The sequence below is a fragment of the Eleutherodactylus coqui genome, chromosome 2 (genome assembly GCF_035609145.1).
Source record: "Eleutherodactylus coqui strain aEleCoq1 chromosome 2, aEleCoq1.hap1, whole genome shotgun sequence".
Taxonomy (NCBI): domain Eukaryota; kingdom Metazoa; phylum Chordata; class Amphibia; order Anura; family Eleutherodactylidae; genus Eleutherodactylus; species Eleutherodactylus coqui.
The window spans coordinates 46,334,237-46,356,327 of NC_089838.1; the positions used below are offsets into that span (position 1 = coordinate 46,334,237).

The window sequence follows — 22,091 nt, forward strand, 5'->3', positions numbered from 1 at the left end:
TCCTGCAGAGCTGTATTCCTCCACTATAAGACAGCGTAACTTGCCCTGCAGAGCTGTATTCCTCCACTAGAGTTCAGTGTATCCTGTCCTGCAGAGCTGTATTCCTCCACTATAAAACAGCGTAACTTGCCCTGCAGAGCTGTATAGCTCCACAAGGGGTCACCATTTCCTGTCCTACAGAGCTGTATTCCTCCACTAAAGGTCAGTATTTCATGCCCGTGTTCCACTTTCTCACCAAAGGAATGGCAGCATCCAGGGCGTGGTATAATATAATAATTTATTCCTTCAAAGTCCTGCTACGTTTCGACCCTCTTGGGGTCTTTGTCAAGCTTGACAAAGCAGGACTTTGGAGGAATAAATTATTATATTATACCACGCCCTGGATGCTGCCATTCCTTTGGTGAGAAAGTGGAACACAGGTACATTGGGGTCTCAGGAGGCTCTGACCCCGAAATTGTGGCGTGCATCCCATGGACTTAATAGTCATCTTTGTACTGGCTTAAAAATCCTGAAGTGTGCTGTGAGTCACATTCAGAGTGTAGTTGCAGTATTTCATGCCCTACAGTGCTGTATTCCTCCACTAGAGGTCAGCGTATCTTGTCCTGCAGAGCTCTATACCTCCACTAGAGGTCAAGGTATTCTGTCCTGCAGAGCTCTATTCCTCCCCTAGAGGTCAGCGTAACCAGCCCTGCAGAGCTCTATTCCTGCACTAGAGGTCAGCGTAACCAGCCCTGCAGAACTCTATTCCTGCACTAGAGGTCAGCGTAACCCATCCTGCAGAGCTCTATTCCTCCACTAGAGGTCAGCGTATCCTGCCCTGCAAAGCTGTAATTCTCCAATAGGAATATGGCAGTGCAGGACAAGATATGTTGACTTTTAGTGAGGTATACAGCTCTGCAGGGCAGGATACACTGACCTCTAGTGGAGGAAGACAGCTCTGCAGGACAGAATACGCAGACCTTAAATGGAGGAATACAGCACTGCAAGGCAGGAAACACTGACCTCTAGTGGGGGAATATAGCACTACAGGGCAAAAAATACTGACCTCTAGTGGAGGAATATAGCACTGCAGGGCAGGAAATACTGACCTCTAGAGGAGGAATACAGGCCTGCAGGACAAATTCCCAACTTTATTGCTGACCACTTAAAGTCACCGATTCTATCTGGTTACCATTTTCGGGGACAGAACTCTGAGGACAAAAAGGTAGAAACTAAAAAAGCGTTGTGAACCCCGTCCCATTACCACCCAGAATGCTCAGCACGCAGGGATGAGACTGCACTCTGTTACCTCATGCTACCCTTCAATGAGCCACCCTATACAATTCATGGGTCATGTGATCAGCAGTGGTCTAGAGAGAGTGTGAATATGAACCAGTACTGAGGGGTAATACATAGAAATGCGGGGTTCATTTACTTACCTGGCACATTATTAGGGCGGCCTTCTACCCAATGAATGCAGGGAACCGGTCACGTTATCATACATGGGCACAAGCAGCTAAATGACAGGAGCCGCACAATCCACAAGGGGGCACCATTGTAGCATTTACACTAAGGATTAACAGACACTAGAGACTTGGGGGGCCGAGGGAAGGTGGAAGCAGGAGAGGGGGTGCTCAGCAAACTACATGGGGGGGTCCCTCTCCTCTCGGGCAGCAGCGGAAGCTTTAGTGAGCCGGGGTTTGACAAGGCAGAACCAGCAGACAGTAGCCATAAATGGGGGCGGAGCATGCTCGGAGCTGGTGACGTCACAGACAGAAACTATGGCAGCTCAGTGAAATGTCAACACAAAGAAAGGTCCTTGCCTGCTTCCCCCCCTCCTTACTGTGCCGAAATCCTCTGGACGGCAGCGGAGACCCCGCCACGTGCGTTGTGTTTCTGCCCCTTCACTTATCTGCAGACACTACAAATCTGCTCACATCATGGCGCACACTTTAATTTTGGAAGGTGCTGGTTCTCCTTGTGGAGACCCTGCAGTGCTCCCTGGGAAAAATATGCAAATGAGTTCTACAGAAAGGAAGACAATTGCCACTACAGGTGGCTCTTTCTCCTAGAGGAGAGCTAATATGCATATCTAACACTCCAGACACACTCAAAGCGGTTTCAGACCTTGCTGTATCAGCGTCCATGCAGAGCAAGTCCTGCTGCTGTGTAAGGAGGGAGGCTTAGAACGCAGTATGGGGTGTAGCTTTCTGTTGTCAAAAATCAAGTGGTAGCTGCCGCCAGAATCATGAATGCAGCTCTGAATGTGATTGGAGTAAAGATGTAATAGCAGAACTGTGAATGCAGCTCTGGATGTGAATGGAGTATAAGATGTGACAGAACTGTGAATGCAGCTTTAGGTGTGACTGGAGTATAAGATACATTGTAACTCTACATTTACGAAGTCACTGGGCATTCAGATGGTGTGCCTGGAGCTTCGCTTTATGGTCCCAGGTGCCATTTTCCACACATGGCGGCAGCTCGATGAGATCTGGGCAGCCGGCATGCGACACTTGTTGATGTCACAGAATAGGAGGGATTTAAGAGCTTAGCGGCAGCTGGAGGCAGAATAACTTCAGTAATCCCGGATATCGCCTACTTACTCAGCTCTATCCGGACGTGGAGCAGTCCGTCGCAGCTCCGCGAAACAGACTTTGCTTCATTGTCCCAGCAGGATTAGTGACAATAGCAACGCACTTACGTAGTTTCTATCGCTGATCCCTTTCATCGCTCTCCTTGCCCAGGAAGGACATGGTAAACTTGGCGGTGGCGCCACTTCAGGGAAAAGTGGAAATTTCCAGTAATTTATATAATAATTGGGGGAGGGGTAGCTATATTTTTCAAATCGCCAATGACTGAACATGGTGGCCAGATGATATTCTGCCTCCAACACGGAATATTGTCCCCCTCCATAGGCAGCCAAGAAAGTGATGCCAGGCTTCGTCTCGCCATATTAAGAGCCAACACAACACAGATGACGACAACATGAATGTGGTGGGGTGGAGGAAAACACTAAACACTAGGAGGTGGGGCTATGCAGGGCTCGAAACACGTGATGCGAATGCAACAGCTCACACAAGACGGCGGCTCGCAGCCCCGGATTACTGGACAGTAATGGACACCGGTGTACTGTAGCTCCTGTATATGTGACTGCAGAACTCAGCAACATCTGAAGGGCTGTGTACGATTCCCACTGACCACGTTGGTAGAACGCAGACACCTGGTGCAGGTGGGACCCTTTCCCCCCATAGTCTCAGGTCTGATGGGATCTTAACGCCCCTCCCCCTTAGGTGGTGCCCTACATATGGGAGGAGCTAGAGCTTCACTGAGCAGCCATAATTTTTGTTGCCATGTATCAGGTGTCATGGAAGGACCGATGGAGGGGATATACCTGCATTGTAACTACTCCAGTCTAGCAGTTTGTAAGATCTGGTGTTACCCATTATCCCGACAAAGGCTGAGTTTAAAACAGCAAATCAGGTGAGTTAGAGAAGCATCGGCACAAGTCACTACACACACTGAAACGACACAGCACAGTTATTATAGTCTGGGGGGCCACAACATAGAGTATTCAGACTCTGTAAGTGCAGCTCCACTTCCCATCATCACCTCTACTCCAGTCACTTCCGGAGCTGCATTCAAAATACTGCTGTTTTTCCAGTTCGCCCTCAGGCAGCAAGTTCTTACATCTCACTGGAAACCATCAGGAACAGAAGGGAAAAACTGGAAACCAGCAGAGAGCTGTAAGACCCTGCTGCCTAGGAGCTAACTGGAAACCAGCAGAGATGTAAGACCCTGCTGCCTGGGAGCTAACTGGAAACCAGCAGAGATGTAAGACCCTGCTGCCTGGGAGCTAACTGGAAACCAGCAGAGATGTAAGACCCTGCTAACTGCTGCTCTGTCCGCTTTCCTTTTAGATCTCAGGTAGACTGATTTTTCATCTCTCTGCTAATTTCCATTTTGCCCTTGGGCAGCAGGTTCTTACAGCTCACTGGAAACCAGCAGGGAACAACAAAGAGATGAAAATTCCTGCTACCTGAGAGCTAACTGGAAATCAGCAGAGAGCAGCAAATAGCTCCCAGGTAGCATGGCTTTACATCTATCTGCCGGTTCCCAGTTAGCTCTCAGGCACCAGGCTCTTACATCTATCCATTGGTCTGTGCTGGTTCCCAGTTAGCTCTCAGGCACCAGGCTCTTACATCTATCCACTGGTCTGTGCTGGTTCCCAGTTAGCTCTCAGGCACCAGGCAGGCTCTTACATCTATGCACTGGTCTGTGCTGATTTCCTTTTAGCTCTCAGGCACCAGGCTCTTACATCTATATCCACTGGTCTGTGCTGGTTCCCAGTTAGTTCTCAGGCACCAGGCTCTTACATCTATCTATGCAAGAAATGAACTTCAGGAGCCCGAATTTTCTGAAGAAATCCTTATGCCTTTATTCAGTGCTTGTTACAAAGATTAAAATCCATAACGCGGAGCAAACACGTTTCAGCTACTATACAAAGCCTTGTTCACCTCATTCATCTGTTGTTACCCACGTCCTTATATGCATTGCTCATTAAGGGCCATCTGATCTTTAACCCCTTCCTGTAAAATAACATTTTATTCAAAAGCTTTTTCACCCTTGCTCCCTATGGGGAAACCTCATTATTGTACAACGCTGATAAACGTTTATAGATTATTCAATGACATTTCATAACTATTCTATGCAATTCATTATTATAGAACTATATATTGTACGTTCCAATAACCGTTAAAGAATAAAATATGGGTAAATTACCATTTTTTCTTGAATTCTTTAGTACTGCAAGATTTTATCAAGAAACGCACTTTACCATCATACATAGTAGTATTAACCTCTACCTAGAGCAAAATTTTAAAAAAAAACTATTTTTTTTTTTTCTTTTTGCTCTCTCTTTCAACATATATACAGCAAATCTGCTTTTTTGTTTAGGCCATTGGGGAACCGTGTGCCTAAGGTCAAAATCCAATATGCCTCTCTTTTTAGGAGTTGTGATCTACTTGAATTTTTCTTTTATTGAGGACCTTTTCAATTCCATAGTACATAAAATTATCCAGATTTTTTTGTGTGATGTTCTATAAAATGTTTTGTGGCCCCTGAATGGTTGCTGTTTGAGTTTTTTACGTGCCTTATGTGTTCTGCAATTCTTGTTTTCAGTTTTCATGTTGTGCATCCTATATAGTACTGGTTGCACAAAGTACAGCAGATGGCATACACTACGTTCTCTGAATCGCAATTTATATATCTATCTATATGGAATTCCTTTATTCCTTTACTGTCAGTAAACTTGGTACATTTTTTTGCGAAGTGGCATGTGCTGCATCGTGTGTTGCCACATTTAGAAAAACCTTTATGTGGCAACCATTGTGCTTTATCAGTTTGGCTAGAGAAATAGCTAGGAGATAATAAATTGCCAAGGCTAACACCCCTTTTAGCTACCACCAGTAATCCTTCATTTAGAATAGTATCCGTTATTTTATCCTCTCGCAAGACTGGTATGTATTTGTAGAATAGTTTTTTGATCCCATCAAAATTGTCGCTGAACCTCGTTGAAAACACTATATTGTTTTCATGTTTGGTGGAGGTAGCATTTTTCCATCTAGAAGTGTTTGTCAACCGAATTTTTCCATATATATTTATTGTAGCCTCTTCCTATTACTCTCAGTCTCATGTCTTCTTTTGTGTTATGGTAATCCTTAGTGCTGGTGCACGCTCACTTTGCTCTTATTAATTCCTCTGTGGGTATAGCATTGATCACATGCTTGGGATGGGCACTTTTAGCATGCAGCAAAGTATTGCCAGCTGTGTGTTTTCTGTATAGTTTGGATTCTATGGCTCCATTGTGGGAATTCCCATGGAGCCATAGATCCAAAAACGGAATGTCAGTTTTACCCCACATGCATGTGAATTTTAAATTAATGTGGTTATCGTTTATAAAATTTGAAAATTCTTCCATAATTGCTGCACAGTTCATCTTCGAATCATTGTTTCTACAAATGATGACAATATCGTCAATGTAGCTCCCATACCAAATTATTGTATCCCACAGGGGATTTGTTTCATTATAAATGTGGCTTGCTTCCCACCAACCCATTAGACGATTTGCCAAAGTTGGAGAAAAACGGGAGCCCATCGGGGCTCCCAATACCTGTGCATAATATTTTTTGATGAAAGCAAAAAAGTTATGCTTCAACAAAAGTTCTATGGCTAGAACAATAAATTCTTTCAGACTATCAGTGTAATCACTGTAAAGGGTTAGAGGACGTTGTACCGCCAGTAGTGCTATATCATGAGAGATGCTTGTGTATAAATCAATTACATCACGTTAGCCAAAAATAGTTATCGGACCCTTCAACCTGTTGGAGTTGTTGGATAACAGATCGACTATCCAGGAGGAAACCCGGTGTTCTTTGGACCAAATAGAAGCTGAAACGCTTACTCCGCGTTAGGGATTTTAATCTTTGTAACAAGCACTGAATAAAGGCATAAGGATTTCTTCATAAAGTCCGGGCTCCCGAAGTTCATTTCTTGCATTTATAAACCACTGAGGATCAAGTGGCTACGGACTAGAAGATTTCCTAGGCAACTGGAACTGTTGCAAACAAAGCTGGCACTGCCAACATATAAGGTGAGAGCTTTTCTCTTGTTCATCTTACATGTATCCACTGGTCTGTGCTGGTTCCCAGTTAGCTCTCAGGCACCAGGCTCTTACATCTATCCACTGGTCTCTGTTGGTTCCCAGTTAGCTCTCAGGCACCAGGCTCTTACATCTATCCACTGGTCTGTGCTGGTTCCCAGTTAGCTCTCAGGCACCAGGCTCTTACATCTATCCACTGGTCTCTGTTGGTTCCCAGTTAGCTCTCAGGCACCAGGCTCTTACATCTATCCACTGGTCTCTGTTGGTTCCCAGTTAGCTCTCAGGCACCAGGCTCTTACATCTATCCACTGGTCTGTGCTGGTTCCCAGTTAGCTCTCAGGCACCAGGCTCTTACATCTATTGACTGGTCTGTGCTGGTTCCCAGTTAGCTTTTAGGCACCAGGCTATTACATCTATGCACTGGTCTGTGCTGCTTTCCTTTTAGCTCTCAGGCACCAGGGTCTTACATCTATCCACTGGTGTGTGCTGGTTCCCAGTTAGCTCTCAGGCACCAGGCTCTTACATCTATCCACTGGTCTGTGCTGGTTCCCAGTTAGCTCTCAGGCACCAGGCTATTACATCTATGCACTGGTCTGTGCTGCTTTCCTTTTAGCTCTCAGGCACCAGGGTCTTACATCTATCCACTGGTGTGTGCTGGTTCCCAGTTAGCTCTCAGGCACCAGGCTCTTACATCTATCCACTGGTCTGTGCTGGTTCCCAGTTAGCTCTCAGGCACCAGGCTATTACATCTATGCACTGGTCTGTGCTGCTTTCCTTTTAGCTCTCAGGCACCAGGGTCTTACATCTATCCACTGGTCTGTGCTGGTTCCCAGTTAGCTCTCAGGCACCAGGCTATTACATCTATGCACTGGTCTGTGCTGCTTTCCTTTTAGCTCTCAGGCACCAGGGTCTTACATCTATCCACTGGTGTGTGCTGATTCCCAGTTAGCTCTCAGGCAGGTTTTGAAAAGCAATGTAAAGAATACATCTTCCACCACCAAAGATGGCAGACTGCAGTGCATTGTTGGAACTCTTCTAAGCAGTTATAGGTCTCCTAGCATGGGACTTCTGAATGGAGGAAAGAAGTATAAATACAGCTCTAGGTGTGACTGGAGAAGGGTTTCCATTATTGGTAGCATTAGGTATGAGGAAGACATGGAACTGCCCTTAGAGATAACCTTCCTGCGGTAGAATAGAAAACATTTCAGGACAGACAGGTGGAGCGTTCATGCGCAGTCATCTGAAGCGTCAGGGGCAGCGCGATGGGAGCAGTAATGACCTCACGTGGTGCAATACATCCCTATGGTGACTCGGACACGGTGGTGAAGGGGCCCTTATCATACTGGGGCACAATAGTGTCAGTCATGTATCGAACTACTACTCTGGGGTGATTGATGCCCCTGGGTCAGCTCCTCATAGAAGCATGGCTACAAAACTAACACTGCAATGGATGGACTACAACACCCAGCAGTGACCAACCACTCAGAACAAAGTATCACAAGATAATCTGTGTGTGTGTGTGTGGGGGGGGGGGGGGGGGGTATCCTCATTTAACAGGACAAGTCTCCATTGGATTATGGTAAACATGTCAATATGTTACTGATCTGGAATTATATATTCCAACCACATTTAGAGCTGCATCAAATTATCTTATAGCTCACTGCCTCCCCCTGTTGGTTCAGCACCAGTGCTGTATACCGTACTTGTCTGATGCAGAAAACACTACATCTTCCAAAATGCACAAGATCATCTAACAGATGACGATGAAATGGGAGAGGCATGCCTGTTTGCACAGAGCAGACTCCAAGCACGGCAATGCAGCAGCTCTGGATGTGACTGGAGCATAAGAGAACTGGAAAGTGTCACCTGAACCCTCTGGAGGAAATCACATCCCAAAGAAAACAGAGAGGGGACTCGGTGATAACAATATGGCGGTAACTCCAGCGTCACAATGGGTCAGTCAGGGGGCACATACTTATGGAGCAATCAGGACACTAATCAAGACCCTTCCCAATAATGGTGCAAAACAGGGCGGGAGAACAGAAAGCTGGATGCTGACAAACAAGGTACTGTTAAGGGTCGGAGTCCAGTCTTCAGTGTATTCACTGATCCTTGCTTGCTGTCAGTGAATGAAAACCTTAATTACATCAGTCCTTCTCACAAATGTATTAGTGTAGGTAAGAGCTGGAGTTCAGGGCTGGACAAGAGGGATAGTCCACAAAGCGTATCCACACTGACACACTGAACCAAACCCTCAGCTGTGTGAGCACTGCTGTATTAGCAGTTACGTAAACAATATTCACTGACGGCAAGCTTGAAGAACTGAAATAAAGTCCAACAAATTCTTAATGATTAGGAGTCTGGAAGCCGGCCCTTTAATGGCCTTTGTGGGTTCAGACATGGGAAGACACGTCAAGTGCGAAATTGCTGAGAATCTCAGCAATGAGACCCCCAAAATGCCTCACAGAGGGAAGACCCTGACCGCTGCTGACCAATGTGGGGACCCATGTGCTGACGACCTGACTGCAGAACGAGCAGAAATCATGGACTCCGCAGAGCCGCTGGACGTACCTGGATTGTGAATCCGATCCAGAAGCTTCACTGATCGGGCGCTAACCACACCGCCGACATGGACGAGGAAGCCCACCGGGAACGCAGTCAGGGTGAAAAATGGAAACTCCTGCAGAGAAGAAAGACAAAGTGGTCAGAGAGCAGAGCGATCATCACGTGTGGAGGATATGGATGGTAGTACAGGTGACAATGACGACCCTGTGCAGATTACTGCAGCGCTGTGAAAGCGGCTCAATCTACAGGACAAAGAGCAGTTTATTTTATCGGTATGTGCCGGATTACCGGAACGTGTGGACTGTGGGGCGGCGGATTACCGGAATCTCTGCTCCCATCATGCGGCCAGTGAGCAGGTTTTCCCACCGGCACAATAGAATCATAAAATGGTTGGAGTTGGAAGTGACCTCCAGGGTCATCTGGTCCAACCCCCTGCTCAGTGCAGGATCACTAAATCATCCCAGACAGATATTTGTCTCTGCTTTTGTTTGAACACTTACATTGAAGTAGAACTCACCACCTCCCGTGGTAACCTGTTCCACTCATTGATCCCCCTCGCTGTCTAATATCTAATCTGTGTCTCCTCCCTTTCAGTTTCATCCCATTGCTTCTAGTCTTTCCTTGTACAAATGAGAATAGGGCTGATCCCTCTGCACTGTGACAGCCCTTCAGATATTTGTAGACAGCCATTAAGTCTCCTCTCAGCCTTCTTTTTCGCAAGCTAAACTTTCCCAGATCCTTTAACCATTCTTTATAGGACATGATTTGCAGACCGCTCACCATCCTGGTAACTCTTCTCTTTACTTGCTCCAGTTTGTCTGTCTTTTTTAAAGTGGGTGCCCAGAACTGGACACAGTATTCCAGATGAGGTCTGACTAAGGAAGAGTAGAGGGGATAATGAACTCACGTGATCTAGACTCTATGCTTTTCTTAATACATGCCAGAATTGTGTTTACTAGAGTTGAGCGAGCCTACTCGGTAAGGCAGTTACCCGAGCGAGCATCGCTCTTCTCCAGTAACTGCTTAGTGATCCGAGCCGGCTCGGGTGGGCTGCGGGAGGGGGGGAGCGAAGCAGAGCAGGAGGAAGAGTGAGAGAGATCTCCAGGGTCATCTAGACCAACCACCAATCCCCTGCTCAGTGCAGGATTCAATACATCATCCCAGACAGATATTTGTCTAGCCTTTGTTTGAACACAGGGAGAGATCCGCTGATGTTACATTTACTTTCTGAGAGAAAACAGATACAAAATAGGAATGTAAAAGTTTGTCCTTCTCGACATCATTTTTAACCAATTCACCATTTTCATCCTGTAAACATCCTATAACATCTTGGACTTTTCTTTTGACACCCCCCCCCCCAAATCCTTTTTTTTTATTGCTTTTGGCCTCTCTTGCAAGCCTCAATTCATTATCAGCTTTAGCATTTCTGGCACTTTCCCTACAGTTTCTGCAGACCACAGTATATTCTTTTTTAGATATTCCTCCTCTTTCCATTTGATAAACATTTTTCTTCCTTTTTAGCATGTATGCAAGTTCTGTGTTCATCCATCTGGGTCTCTTTAACCCCTTAAGGACACGGCCTATTTTGGGCATAAGGACGCAACAATTTTTTTCCTCTCCACTTTTCAAAAGCCATAACTTTATTTTTCCGTTGACACGGCCGTATTTTTTTTTGCATGGGAACTGTAGTTTTTATTGGTGCAGTTTTTGAATACATAGACTATATTGTAAAACTTGTATTAATTTTTTATGATAGTGGGGAGAAAAAAAAAGCAAAACAAAAACACATCCATTCTACGATACCATTAATTTTTTTTAGGTTTTTACACTTTTCCGCAATAAAACTCATAATTAATTTTTTTTTAAATTTGCTTTTTCTAAATCGCTGTATTCAAAGTCTGTGAGGGCTTAATTTTTGCGTGACTAGGTGTAGTCTTTATAGGTACCATTTTGGTGTACATATGGCTTTTTTGATCACTTTTATTGCCTTTTTTGGGTAACAAAATTTAAAAAAAACTAAGCATTTCGCCTCATTTTAGTTTTGGTTTTTTTTAAACACACTTTTTGCCATGCAGGATAAAAAGTGTGTGCAATTTGGTGTTCGAGTCATTACGGATACTATGCTACCAAATACGTGGGTTTTTTGTTCTTTTTTATATTCATAGGGGGTATTTTTAACTTCTTTTGTACACTTTTCATATCCCTGTTGGGGATTTGTACCATAGCTGCTATAATAAAGCATTGCAAGACTTCTGTCCTGCAATGCCTTACCGCTTGTATTAGCGATCATAGGCAATAGCAAAGCAGGACACCTGTAGCTGGCGTCCTGTTGTCATGGCAACCTGTTGGACCTCTGCGATTTCATTATGAGTCCAATGATGTCACAGAGGGAGAGAGCTCCCTCTGTAAACCCTTTACATGCCGCGATCTACATAGATCACGGCATGTAAGGGGTTAACTGCAGGGGTCACTGTCCCAATACACCCCCGCTGTTGCAGGGGGGGGAGCCAGCTATCCTGCTGCTGGATAGCCCGGGATCTCTTCTGATCTAACGTTATCCCCAAGGCATAAGTGTACGTCCTGTTGCGTTAAGTACCCCGCAGCCAGGACGTACATTTATGTCCTGTGGCATTAAGGGGTTAAATGCTTCCTATTCTTCCTTTTTTTATGGATTAACGATTGTGCTCTGAGAATCTTATTTCGCAATATTTCCCAACCATCTTGGACGTTTCTGTCCTTAAGAACATCCAGCCATTGGATTCTTCCTACTCTCTTTCTGAGTCCATTAAAACCTGCCTTTCTGAAATCCAACCTTGAGGTCTGAGGCTTCTCAGGTCTTCCTCCCCTTTTCATCCTAAATTCAAGGATACATGATCACTGCCTCCTAAGGTCCCAGCCACCCGTACTTCAACCATTCCCTGCCTGTTGGTAAGAATTAGGTCCAAGCAGATCCCCTTGTTACTCTTCTACCTTCTGAAAGATAAAGTTGTCAGCAAGAGTGGATAAGAATTTGTTGGCTCCATTACTTTTACCTGAGAGAGATTCCCAACAAATGTCTGGATAGTTACAATCTCCCATGATCACTATGTCACTATGTCATGCTTTTTGGAGAGCTTGGTCATCTATCTGATGTGGAAAGAGTTCATCCATATCTTCTTGTCCAGGCGGCATATAGTAAATACCAACAATGGTGTCCTTTCTGTTGTTTTCTCCTTGTATTCTTACCCAAACATTTTCTACAGAGCTACCATGCTCTACAGCTTGAATCTCTGCGGAGATGAATGTTTTCTTAACATACAACACAACACCTCCTCCGCTTTTTATTGGTCTGTTTCTTATAAATAAGTTGTATCCTTCAAGCCTTGTATTCCAATCATGTGTATCATTCCACCAAGTTTCCGTGATGCCTATGACATCTTATCTCTCTTCCTGTGTTAGGAGCTCCAATTCTCCTTGTTTGTTTCCCATGCTCTGTGCATTTGTGTAAAAAAACATTTTAGTTTGTGATCGGTGTCTCTTGCTCCTTTACTTGCCTTCTGAATTTTTCGTCCTTGTCCTTGTGTCTGTGTTCTTTTTTTCCCACTTCTAATAACAAGGTTCTCAAATGTATTAATTAGCTGTATATTTTTGCCTTTCACTTCCCTTCTCATGTTGTTCCAGTTTAAGGCTCTCCTGATTAATGAAGCAAGGCGCCCACCAAATATATGCTTACCTGTCTTTGTAAGCTGCAACCCATCTCTAGCAAGCAGTCCATCATATAGGTAATTCACTCCATGGTCTAGAAATCCAAATCTTTGCTGATGGCACCATCAATGTAGCCAGTGTTACCATGAGGCGGTTGCTGGTCCTCCCGGGGCAATGGTGTGCGGGGTCCCGCGGTCGGGGCGCATCCCCCCGGCTTGTTGTCTGGCTGCCGGGGGCGCGGGTGCCTGGCCGGCGTGGCGCTGGTGGTGCGCACGCACCTGTGAGTGCAGCTGCCGTGCACGAGCTCCCTTTTATTATGTTCTGTTGGAAGTCGTCTGTCTCCCTCTCTCCGCCTCTGGGCGGAGGCTTTTGTTTAAAGGTCGGGCAGAGACTGGCAATCACTGCCAGTTATTGGTTTCCCTCAGTGTGCTAGCTAGTCTTCCTCTGTTGGTCTCCTGCTTCTGTCAGCTTGTCTGCTATACCTTGCTATTATCCGCCAGGTTTTTCCATCTGCCTCAGTTCTGCTTAGTATTGTTCGTGTTGGTTATTTACATCTGCCGTTATTGTCAGTATTCTACCCTTTCCATCCAGGTACGCCAGCGTCCCTTTTTCGGTCCCTCGTGAGAGTAGGGATCGCTGCCCAGTTGCCCGCCTGGGGTTAGCCAGGAGTGGAGGCAAGTAGGCAGGGACAGGGATTGTGGGCGAGATCTAGGGCACTCGGGCTGGCGTATCAAGGGTAGTATACCGTAACATAATAACTGGCCCTTAAAATTGCTCTCCAATGGAGGCCATGAGTACCCTCGCAAGTCAGTTGCAGGATTTAGTGGTCGTGATCCAAGACCTGTCCGGTCATATGGTGGCACAGGAGCAGCGGGAGTTAGTGCATGTTTCTACTGCCCCTTCTATTCCTAAACACAAGTATTCGCTTCCTGAGGTATTTCTAGGGGAGAGGAGCAAGTTTTTTGTTTTTCAGCAGGCATGTAGATTGTATTTTCGGATGCGGCCCCGCTCATCCGGCTCAGAATCCCAGAAAGTTGGATTGATTATGTCCTTACTTCAAGGTTTCCCCCCAGACATGGGCCTACCCCTTACCCAAGAGTTCGGCATGCCTGAAGTCAGTTGATTTGTTTTTTCGGGAACTTGGAGGTATTTTTGATGAGCCGGACCGTGCGGGGTTGGCGGTATCCCATCTCATGTCTCTACGTCAGGGGCAGCAGTGGGTAGAGGACTATTGCTCTAAATTTAGACTGCATGCAGGTGAAACCTCTTGGAGCGATAGCGCCCTTAAAGATGTGTTTTTGTTGGGTCTTTCTGACGCGGTCAAGGATCTACTCATTTCTCATCCCGCTCCCGTGACACTCAATGATGTGATGGAATTGGCGGTCAAAGCTGACAGGAGGCTGAGATCTAGAAAAGATGAAGGTCCGGCCCATTAGGTTAGGGAATCCGGCAGACCCGCTCCCACTTCTCCCATGACAACTTCTGGTGCCGAGCAATAAAAGAATTTTAAACTTTATTCTATACCTTTGATGCTGCCGCCTCTACCTTACTGTTATAGAGTCATTGAAGAGTCTCACTCATCTGTTCTCACAGGCCATCCGGGGGTTCAGGGGACTCTGGATCTTTGTACTAGACACTGTCATGTCTCGGGAGATCTGCGACTTTGTTAAGGGATGCTCTGTCTGTGCACGCAGTAAAAGTCAGCATCGTCGTCCAAAAGGGCCTCTGAGACCGTTACCGGTGCCTTTTCCAGTAGATTTTATCACCGATCTACCTGAGTCTCAGAAGTTCACCACGATCCTGGTTGTTGTAGACCGTTTCTCAAAGATGGTACATTTCGTGGCGTTAAAGAAGCTACCTTCTGCGATAGAATTTTCCAAGATTTTTGTAAAAGAAATCATTCGCCTACATGGGGTTCCCGAGAGCATTGTATCTGATCGCTGTGTTCAGTTTGTTGTGCAATTTTGGCGAGCCTTCTGTAGAAACCTGGGAACGTCTCTTCCCTTCTCGTCAGCATTCCACCCGCAAACTAATGGACAGACGGAGCGGAAGAACCAGGATTTAGTGCAATATTTGCGGTTGTTTGCTAGTGAAAAGGCTCATTAGTGGGCAGAGTTCCTGCCGTTGGAAGAGTTTGCGCTAAACAACCGTACTTGTTCTCCCACTGGGGTATCTCCATTCCTTGCGTATATGGTCAGCATCCTTGCTTCCTTACAGCTATTTCTACTCTGTCCGCCTGTCCTGCAGCTGATGACTCCACAAATGCACTGCAGGGGGTATGGAAAGAAGTACAGAAGAATCTGGAAGCAATGGGGGCTCGTATGCAGTTGCGTAGTGGGAGGAGTCTGTCAGTATCTGAACCTTACAGGATGGGACAGAAGGTATATTTGTCTTCTAGAAATCTAAAATTAAGGGTTCCGCTTTTGAAACTGGCGCCACGTTACGTGGTTCCCTTTTTTATCACGCGTGTAGTAAATCCGCTTGCTTATGAACTTGATTTGCCAGTTACATGGAGGGTTCATAGGGTTTTTCATAGGTCATTATTGAAACCTTTTGTCCCTTCGGTGAGGTGATTTTGTAGGACTGAAGAGTCTTGACAGCCTGTCAGATACATCTTTGATTTGTGCACCTGGAAGACAGCACACCTCATGAGGTTATCTCAGGTCTGCAGACAGCGGCCTCTGTTCCTCTCAATAGGGAATCCCCCACAACCAGCACTCTCCTTCTCTTCTTTCCAACAACACTTTTACTCCATCCAAGAGGGCTCTGAGTGCTCACCAGACTGTTCCTTGTGGGTCAATCTTGCTGTACCTCCTTGTAGTTCTCCTCCGTGATAGCCTGGTAGCGGCTCCTGAGCAGGATCGGTACTGGTTAACTCCTGATCTTCCGGCTTTTTTGGGTCACACATTTCCATTTCAGCTTCTGCAGGGACACTGAACATTTCTTCTCCTTCTACAGTGTGAAGAATTAGGCTGCCTGTCCACGAGCGTAGCCGCCGCCGGGGAGCAGGAGACAGCTGACAGCTCTCCGCACTGAGCCCATCTGAAAGATAGGATCGCTGCGGAGAATCGCGGCAAATCGCAGGGTGCTGCGATTTGAATCCTGCGAGCGGAGAATGGCTATGATTCTCCGCTCGTGGACGCTGCGGCTGTGCTTTCCATAGCAACGCCATGGAAAGTTCCAGACAGCGTGATTCGCCGGCGATAAATCGCCGGCGGAACCACGCCGTGGACATGCAGCCTAACGTCTGCTCAAAGAAATCCTCACCATTCCTAATTAGTTACAATGTAGCTATTCTCTCCTGAAGACTAGGCACCTTTTCCTCCAGTAGAGACACAAGCTTGCATTTCTGGCTGGTGAAGTTTGGCTTTTCCTCTGGTAGGTCTGTAAACATAGCATACATTGCAGCTCATCATATGGCTCCTCTCCCCTTCCATGTTGTCAGTTGATGTCACTTCCAAGCTTCTAAAAGCCAAGAATTCTTGTGAGGATAACCAATAAGATGCTACCAAGCATAAAACTTTGAGCGCCTCACGGTGCGTGGTCTGGCGATGTCCTTGAGCAGCTAGACCTGGCTAAACCCAGCAATCCTCCTGCTCACGGTGACTCCTTGCTCTTTCCAGAATGCATCTCGAAAATGTAAATTACCTTCCAGAAGATCCAATTTCTGGTCTCCAATAGATAGGATGCAGCATAAATCTCCTAAACGATTGCAGCCCTTTAGTCCGCAACATTTTTCAACCACTCTTGGAAAATGAGATGTTCCATTATTCTTTGCAATGGCGAATAATAATATGGGCTATTAGAGAAGGAGTTACCTTATCTCCGTGGCAAGCTTGCTGCTGGTGCCCTACCCACGTGGCAAGCTTGCTTCTGGTATTGCATCTATGTAGTAAGCTTGGTTCTGATATCATGTCTAATAAACTTGCTTCTGGTAAATATATGTAGCAAGGTTAGTTCTGGTATCATATATATGGTACGGTTTTGGTACCGTATCTACATGGGGTTAGATTTAAAACAATGTTCAGACTGGTTGAGAGCCCATTATGTTCATACAGCACAGTGCCCTGTGTCTTAGTGGATTATGCAAAAAAGTTGAGTATGTAGGACCAGAAGGGAATGGCCTCAGAAAATGGCAGCAGTCCCTTAGTAGATGAGCACACCCCTACAGGTCACTTACCCGCTGCTCCAGTGCCGACTGCGTCTGCTGCCTCAAGAGAGCTTTAAAGGCGCCACCTTCTCGTCCCGCGCTTCCACTTCCCATACCTAGTGAGCATCACCGAAGAGAGAAATCTCAGAATCATAGACAGCAAATACAAAGAGCAGTTTCGAGGTGTGAGCAAAATCTGGGGCTGCAGTAAGGAGCACCAGCGCGGCGCCGCGTGCTGCAGTAAGTGGTCCCCAGTGTAGTCCCGAGTAGGGACACCATGAGCAGACACAAACACAGATTCGCTCTTTGGAGGAAAGATCGGAGCTCAGGGCGAGAGGAACTACACCTATGGGGTAAATGGACCCCGCCACGGTCATAGGACATGGCCAGCTCCGAGGAAGGGGATGTCTGGGACATGCTTACGGTCTAAAGAACACACGAGGTGGGGCACATTTTTTGTTTTATCAATTCTGCTGCCTTACTGTTAGCCCTCAGGCTCTTCCATTTCACTGCATCTCCTGCTGGTTCAGTCACTACGGAAGATGTGTTTACATCAGACTTTGACCAGCCAACTAGTGCAGAAAACATTACAGCTCCAACAATGCAAAAGAGTCATGCAAGAAACAGAATAACATCCTGACTGCCGTCTTTCCTCCAAGATCAGGCGTTATAAACGGTTTTCTGATTTGTGCTCTGGAGGGGGAGGGACAAGGCCGTGCCCAGTAAATAAAGCTTCATCATTGTATAGAAAGAGCTTGTGTTGTCTGTCAGTGAATTGAAACGCTTTATATGCAGACGCAGGCCTGGTCCGGTCACACCTCTGAGGGTTCTTAACACTGTAGAAGTATAATGAAAAAAGTGTGGTACGGTGTTAGCCAACATATTCCGCATGTGATTCCTTTTAATGGCTAACAACAATACATGATGTTAATGTGAGTTTTCGAACCTTTCAGGATTCTTCCTCAGGCATAATGAAATGGATCCGAAGAGGTGCATGCATATATATATTATATATAATGACATACATACATATGACAAGGCACAGACATGGATGTCATGAATTTGCACTTGAAAGAATAATACAACAGGATGAGTAGAGAAATGAATACATACTTAAATAGTCCACTGATAAAGATGTGAAGGTTTTGTGGTCTCTGGATTAGTGTTAGGGGGTCACCAGGCCAGAGTGTTATCTCTGCTATAGATTTCTCATACTTCCCTGTCACGCATGAATCCTCTTGAAGAATTTAACCCTTTGCTGAAAGTGTCAAGAGTTGTCATAAATTTGTACTACCAAATGCTATGGCTTTGTGAATTAATATTGCCTTTTAATATGGTGACTTACATGTGTTCTATGTTGTGTCTGTGACTAGAAAAGTGCTTGGCCACAGGTAATTCTGTCTTTCTTACTGTTGTGACGATTCATGCCTTTATCAGTGGACTATTTAGGTATGTGTATCTCTACTTATTCTGTTATGGTATTCTTTTAAGTGCCAACTAATCACATCCATGTCTGTGCCATGCCATTTTATTTATTTATATATATATATATATATATATATATATATATATATACACACATATACATACATACATACATACATACATACATACACACACACACACACACACAGTCGTACTTAAAAGAAAAATTACCCCCGCGCTCGTGGGTTCCAGCAACAGTAAAGGACGCAATGTCCGCAAGGTAACTTTAAATCATTTATTCCTTCGGTTGCTACGCGTTTCTGCGGGATAACCCGCTCTCTTCAGGCATACAATTAACAATCACAAAAGCACATTTATATAAAATAATTGGACTCGCATTAATCCACGGACGCCGCCAGTATGTATGCCTGAAGAGAGCGGGTTATCCCGCAGAAACGTGTAGCAACCGAAGGAATAAATTATTTAAAGTTACCTTGCGGACATTGCGTCCTTTACTGTTGCTGGAACCCACAAGCGTGGGGGTAATTTTTCTTTTAAGTACGACTGTGATTTGTAAACAGCCTGACCATGGCTGTAACCCCCAGTGACGCTCTCCGGTGATCGGATTCGGGACTCCAGAGACGTTATAAGCCAGCCAGGATACAAGGTGCCGGTTGACCTTCTGGGTAGGAGGTTCGGCCGAGCACCAGGTGAGTGCTAAACGTATCTCACAGCTTTGAAAGTTGTTTTGAGTGAGTAGGCGCTGATCTTTGATATATATATACACACACATATATATATATATATATATATACACACATACATACACACACACATCTACCTATTCGGTTCTATTTCATTATGTCTGAGGAAGAACCCTGAGTAGGTTGGAGAGCTCACTATAACATCATGCATTTTCGTTAGCCATACAAGGTATCATATCTACAAGATTACTTGGTTTCTCTTGCTGGGAACAATCACATACTGTATATGTATAATGGGATGTAAAGATGAATGCCTGCATTCACTGACAGCAATTAGAGGTCTTGAAAATGGTGAGAAATTGAAAAACAAAGAGGCTGCTTGCAGGATACAGTGATGAAGCTTCCTGTGTAGCAGACTGGACGACGGCACTAAACGTGTGCTGCGTACATTATAACAAAGCCCCCACCTAACAGGAGACCCCAAGCACTAACCCCATAAGTAGCTGCGATCAGATAAGGAAACACGTGCAATATATATCCCATGTAGGAGAGGTCAGACAGATAAGTGCAGTGATGGAGATGATAGAAGCGAGTGGCAGCGGTGGGGGTGTCACATGATCTCTTGGCAGTCAGAATAGTAGTGCGACCAATCATATTCACCCTGCAAAAAAAGCTCCCAGACTGTGCAGTGGCACATAATGGGGTGACGTGTGATGGGGCGATGTCATCTGTGCCACACACAGTGGACTGTAGAGGATGCAGGTCACAGTGATGTGCCCATCCGCTTCCCCGCTCTCAGGCTACAAACTGTGAGCAAGCCGAGGTCCACACCCTGAGAGCGGGATCAGGACTACTCCCGGATCGCTGCTGCAGAGAGTGGCTCCTCAGAGGACATGTTAGCTCAGCAATGTAGCAGAGCCGTGCAGGAGATGAGACCTCCCAGAGCGCTGAGCAGTCTGCCGACACTTCAATAACCAGGAAACCCATGGATTTACCAAGTCTATGTGAGAGCTACGGTGTAAAATGTGCTGCGCAAGAAATGCTAATGGCCCTCACATGCACGGCCCCCATTGCAAGCACAAGACCGCACAGAGGGACTAAGGGAGAGATATCATGAATGCACAGAGCAGCGGTGACATCACTAAGAAGACAGCCTATCCATTCACTAGAGAGCAGCGTGACATCACTGAGAAAGCATTCATGGTATCGCTGCCTTAACACTGTCCGATGTTAGTGTCACGCAGGATTTTCGTGCACTCATTAGTGAAGGGGGGGGGGGGGTGGCACTCGCTGTCAGATGTTCCGCTGGAGATTAAATATGTAAATGGCGTGCTTGTGAGAACTCAGCAAACCAAGACGTGCGGCGAACGGTCCTACCGGCTGACAGCAGCAGCTCATCACTGAATGAGACGGATTTCCTCAGCCGCGGGCTGCCATGACTAGTGTGTGGTGGGGAGACGCTAGAGGCCAGAAGGACAAAATGCCTGAGTCTCGGAGACTCAAAAATGAGAGAGGGGGAGCTGGGGGAGGCGAAAATTCGAGGACCCTTTGGAATAAAAGCTGCAGAGGACAGAAGGAGGATGGAAGGTCGGAAAACAGAAAGAAGGAACAACAGAAGAGACACAAAATAACAGAAGCAATGTCAGGGGTGCAAATACATACTGAGGGTATATATGAGGTCACGCTCAGGGGGATCAGATATATACTGTGGGTTTGGGTGATGCCACTCCCAGGAGGAGCAGATACATACTAAGGGTCTATATGATGCCATGCCCAGGAGATGCAGATATAAACAAAGACCCATACAATGCCACACCAAGCGGGTGCAGATATATACTGTGGGTCTGTGTAATGCCACTCCCAGGAGGAGGAGATATATACCAAAGGTCTATATGATGCCACCCCCAGGAGATGCTGATATATACTGAGGCCTGTACAATGCCAAGCCCAGGAGGAACAGACATTTAAACTGAGGCCTGTGCACCAGCCAGGTGTGGCGTCGATATATACTAAGGTAAGGGTACAGTATATTCAACTGGTCTGTATGATGCCAAGCCCGGTGGATGCATTAAATTATATATCTATATACATACATACACACACCTAGGAACAGATATACCTAGCAGCCTCTATGATGCCATACCTAGGGGGGTGATATAGATATATAATGAGACCTAGGTGCAGATATAGATGGAGGCCATAGAGACCCGTCGCGATGCCTGGAATCCAGGCCCTAGAGACCCGCCGCCACCCTCTACAGACACTCGGGTTAGCCACTGCTCAGTATTAAATGTCAGGTACAAGCAGGAGAAAGACTCGACTGCAAATCTGGAGTATAAATATGAAGAGGGGGCAATACACATAATGGTAGAGCAAACTGCACTTAATGGGGTATGGCATGATTGGTAAACAAAACCAATGGGATGGAAGGGATACAGAGTATGGAGAACTACACTACCCAGCGGGAAAGAGCTAGGAGGGGGTCACATAACTGTAGCTAGGAGGGGGCCACATAACTGTACCCAGCAGAGGAGAGCTAGAAGGGGGCCGCATAACTGTACCTAGAAGGGGGGCACATAACTACCTAGGAAGGGGAGACCTAGGAGGGAGACCACAACTGTACCTAGGAGGAGGAGAGCTAGGAGGGGCCACATAATTGTACCTAGGAGGGGGAAAGCAAGGAGGCGGCCACATAACTGTACCCAGTGGAGGAGAGCTAGAAGGGGGCCGCATAACAGTACCTGGGGGAAGGGGGGCACATAACTACCTAGGAGGGGAACACATAACTGTACCTAGAAGGGGGAGAGTTAGGAGGGAGCCACATAACTGTACCTAGTAGGGGAAGAGATAGGAGGGGGGCACATAACTGTACCTAGTAGGGGGAGAGATAGGAGGGGGGCACATAACTGTACCTAGTAGGGGAAGA

At 46.1% G+C, this 22,091-nt stretch overlaps 1 protein-coding gene across 11 annotated transcripts in view; it reads right to left on the reverse strand.

Annotated features, from left to right (window-relative positions):
• The window catches only part of C2CD5 (C2 calcium dependent domain containing 5), a 62,631-nt gene that overhangs the window by 21,992 nt on the left and 18,548 nt on the right, over window positions 1–22,091 (reverse strand). For 10 of the 11 annotated variants that reach the window (XM_066590769.1, XM_066590760.1, XM_066590759.1 and 7 more), the window contains 2 exons: window positions 17,067–17,152; window positions 9,209–9,317 (listed from right to left, as the gene is read on the reverse strand). In XM_066590769.1, coding sequence (XP_066446866.1) covers window positions 9,209–9,317; window positions 17,067–17,152 — 195 coding nt within the window. Of the gene's footprint in view, window positions 1–9,208; window positions 9,318–17,066; window positions 17,153–20,542; window positions 20,726–22,091 lie in introns of all 11 variants that reach the window. The other variant, XM_066590768.1, reaches the window with a different exon arrangement.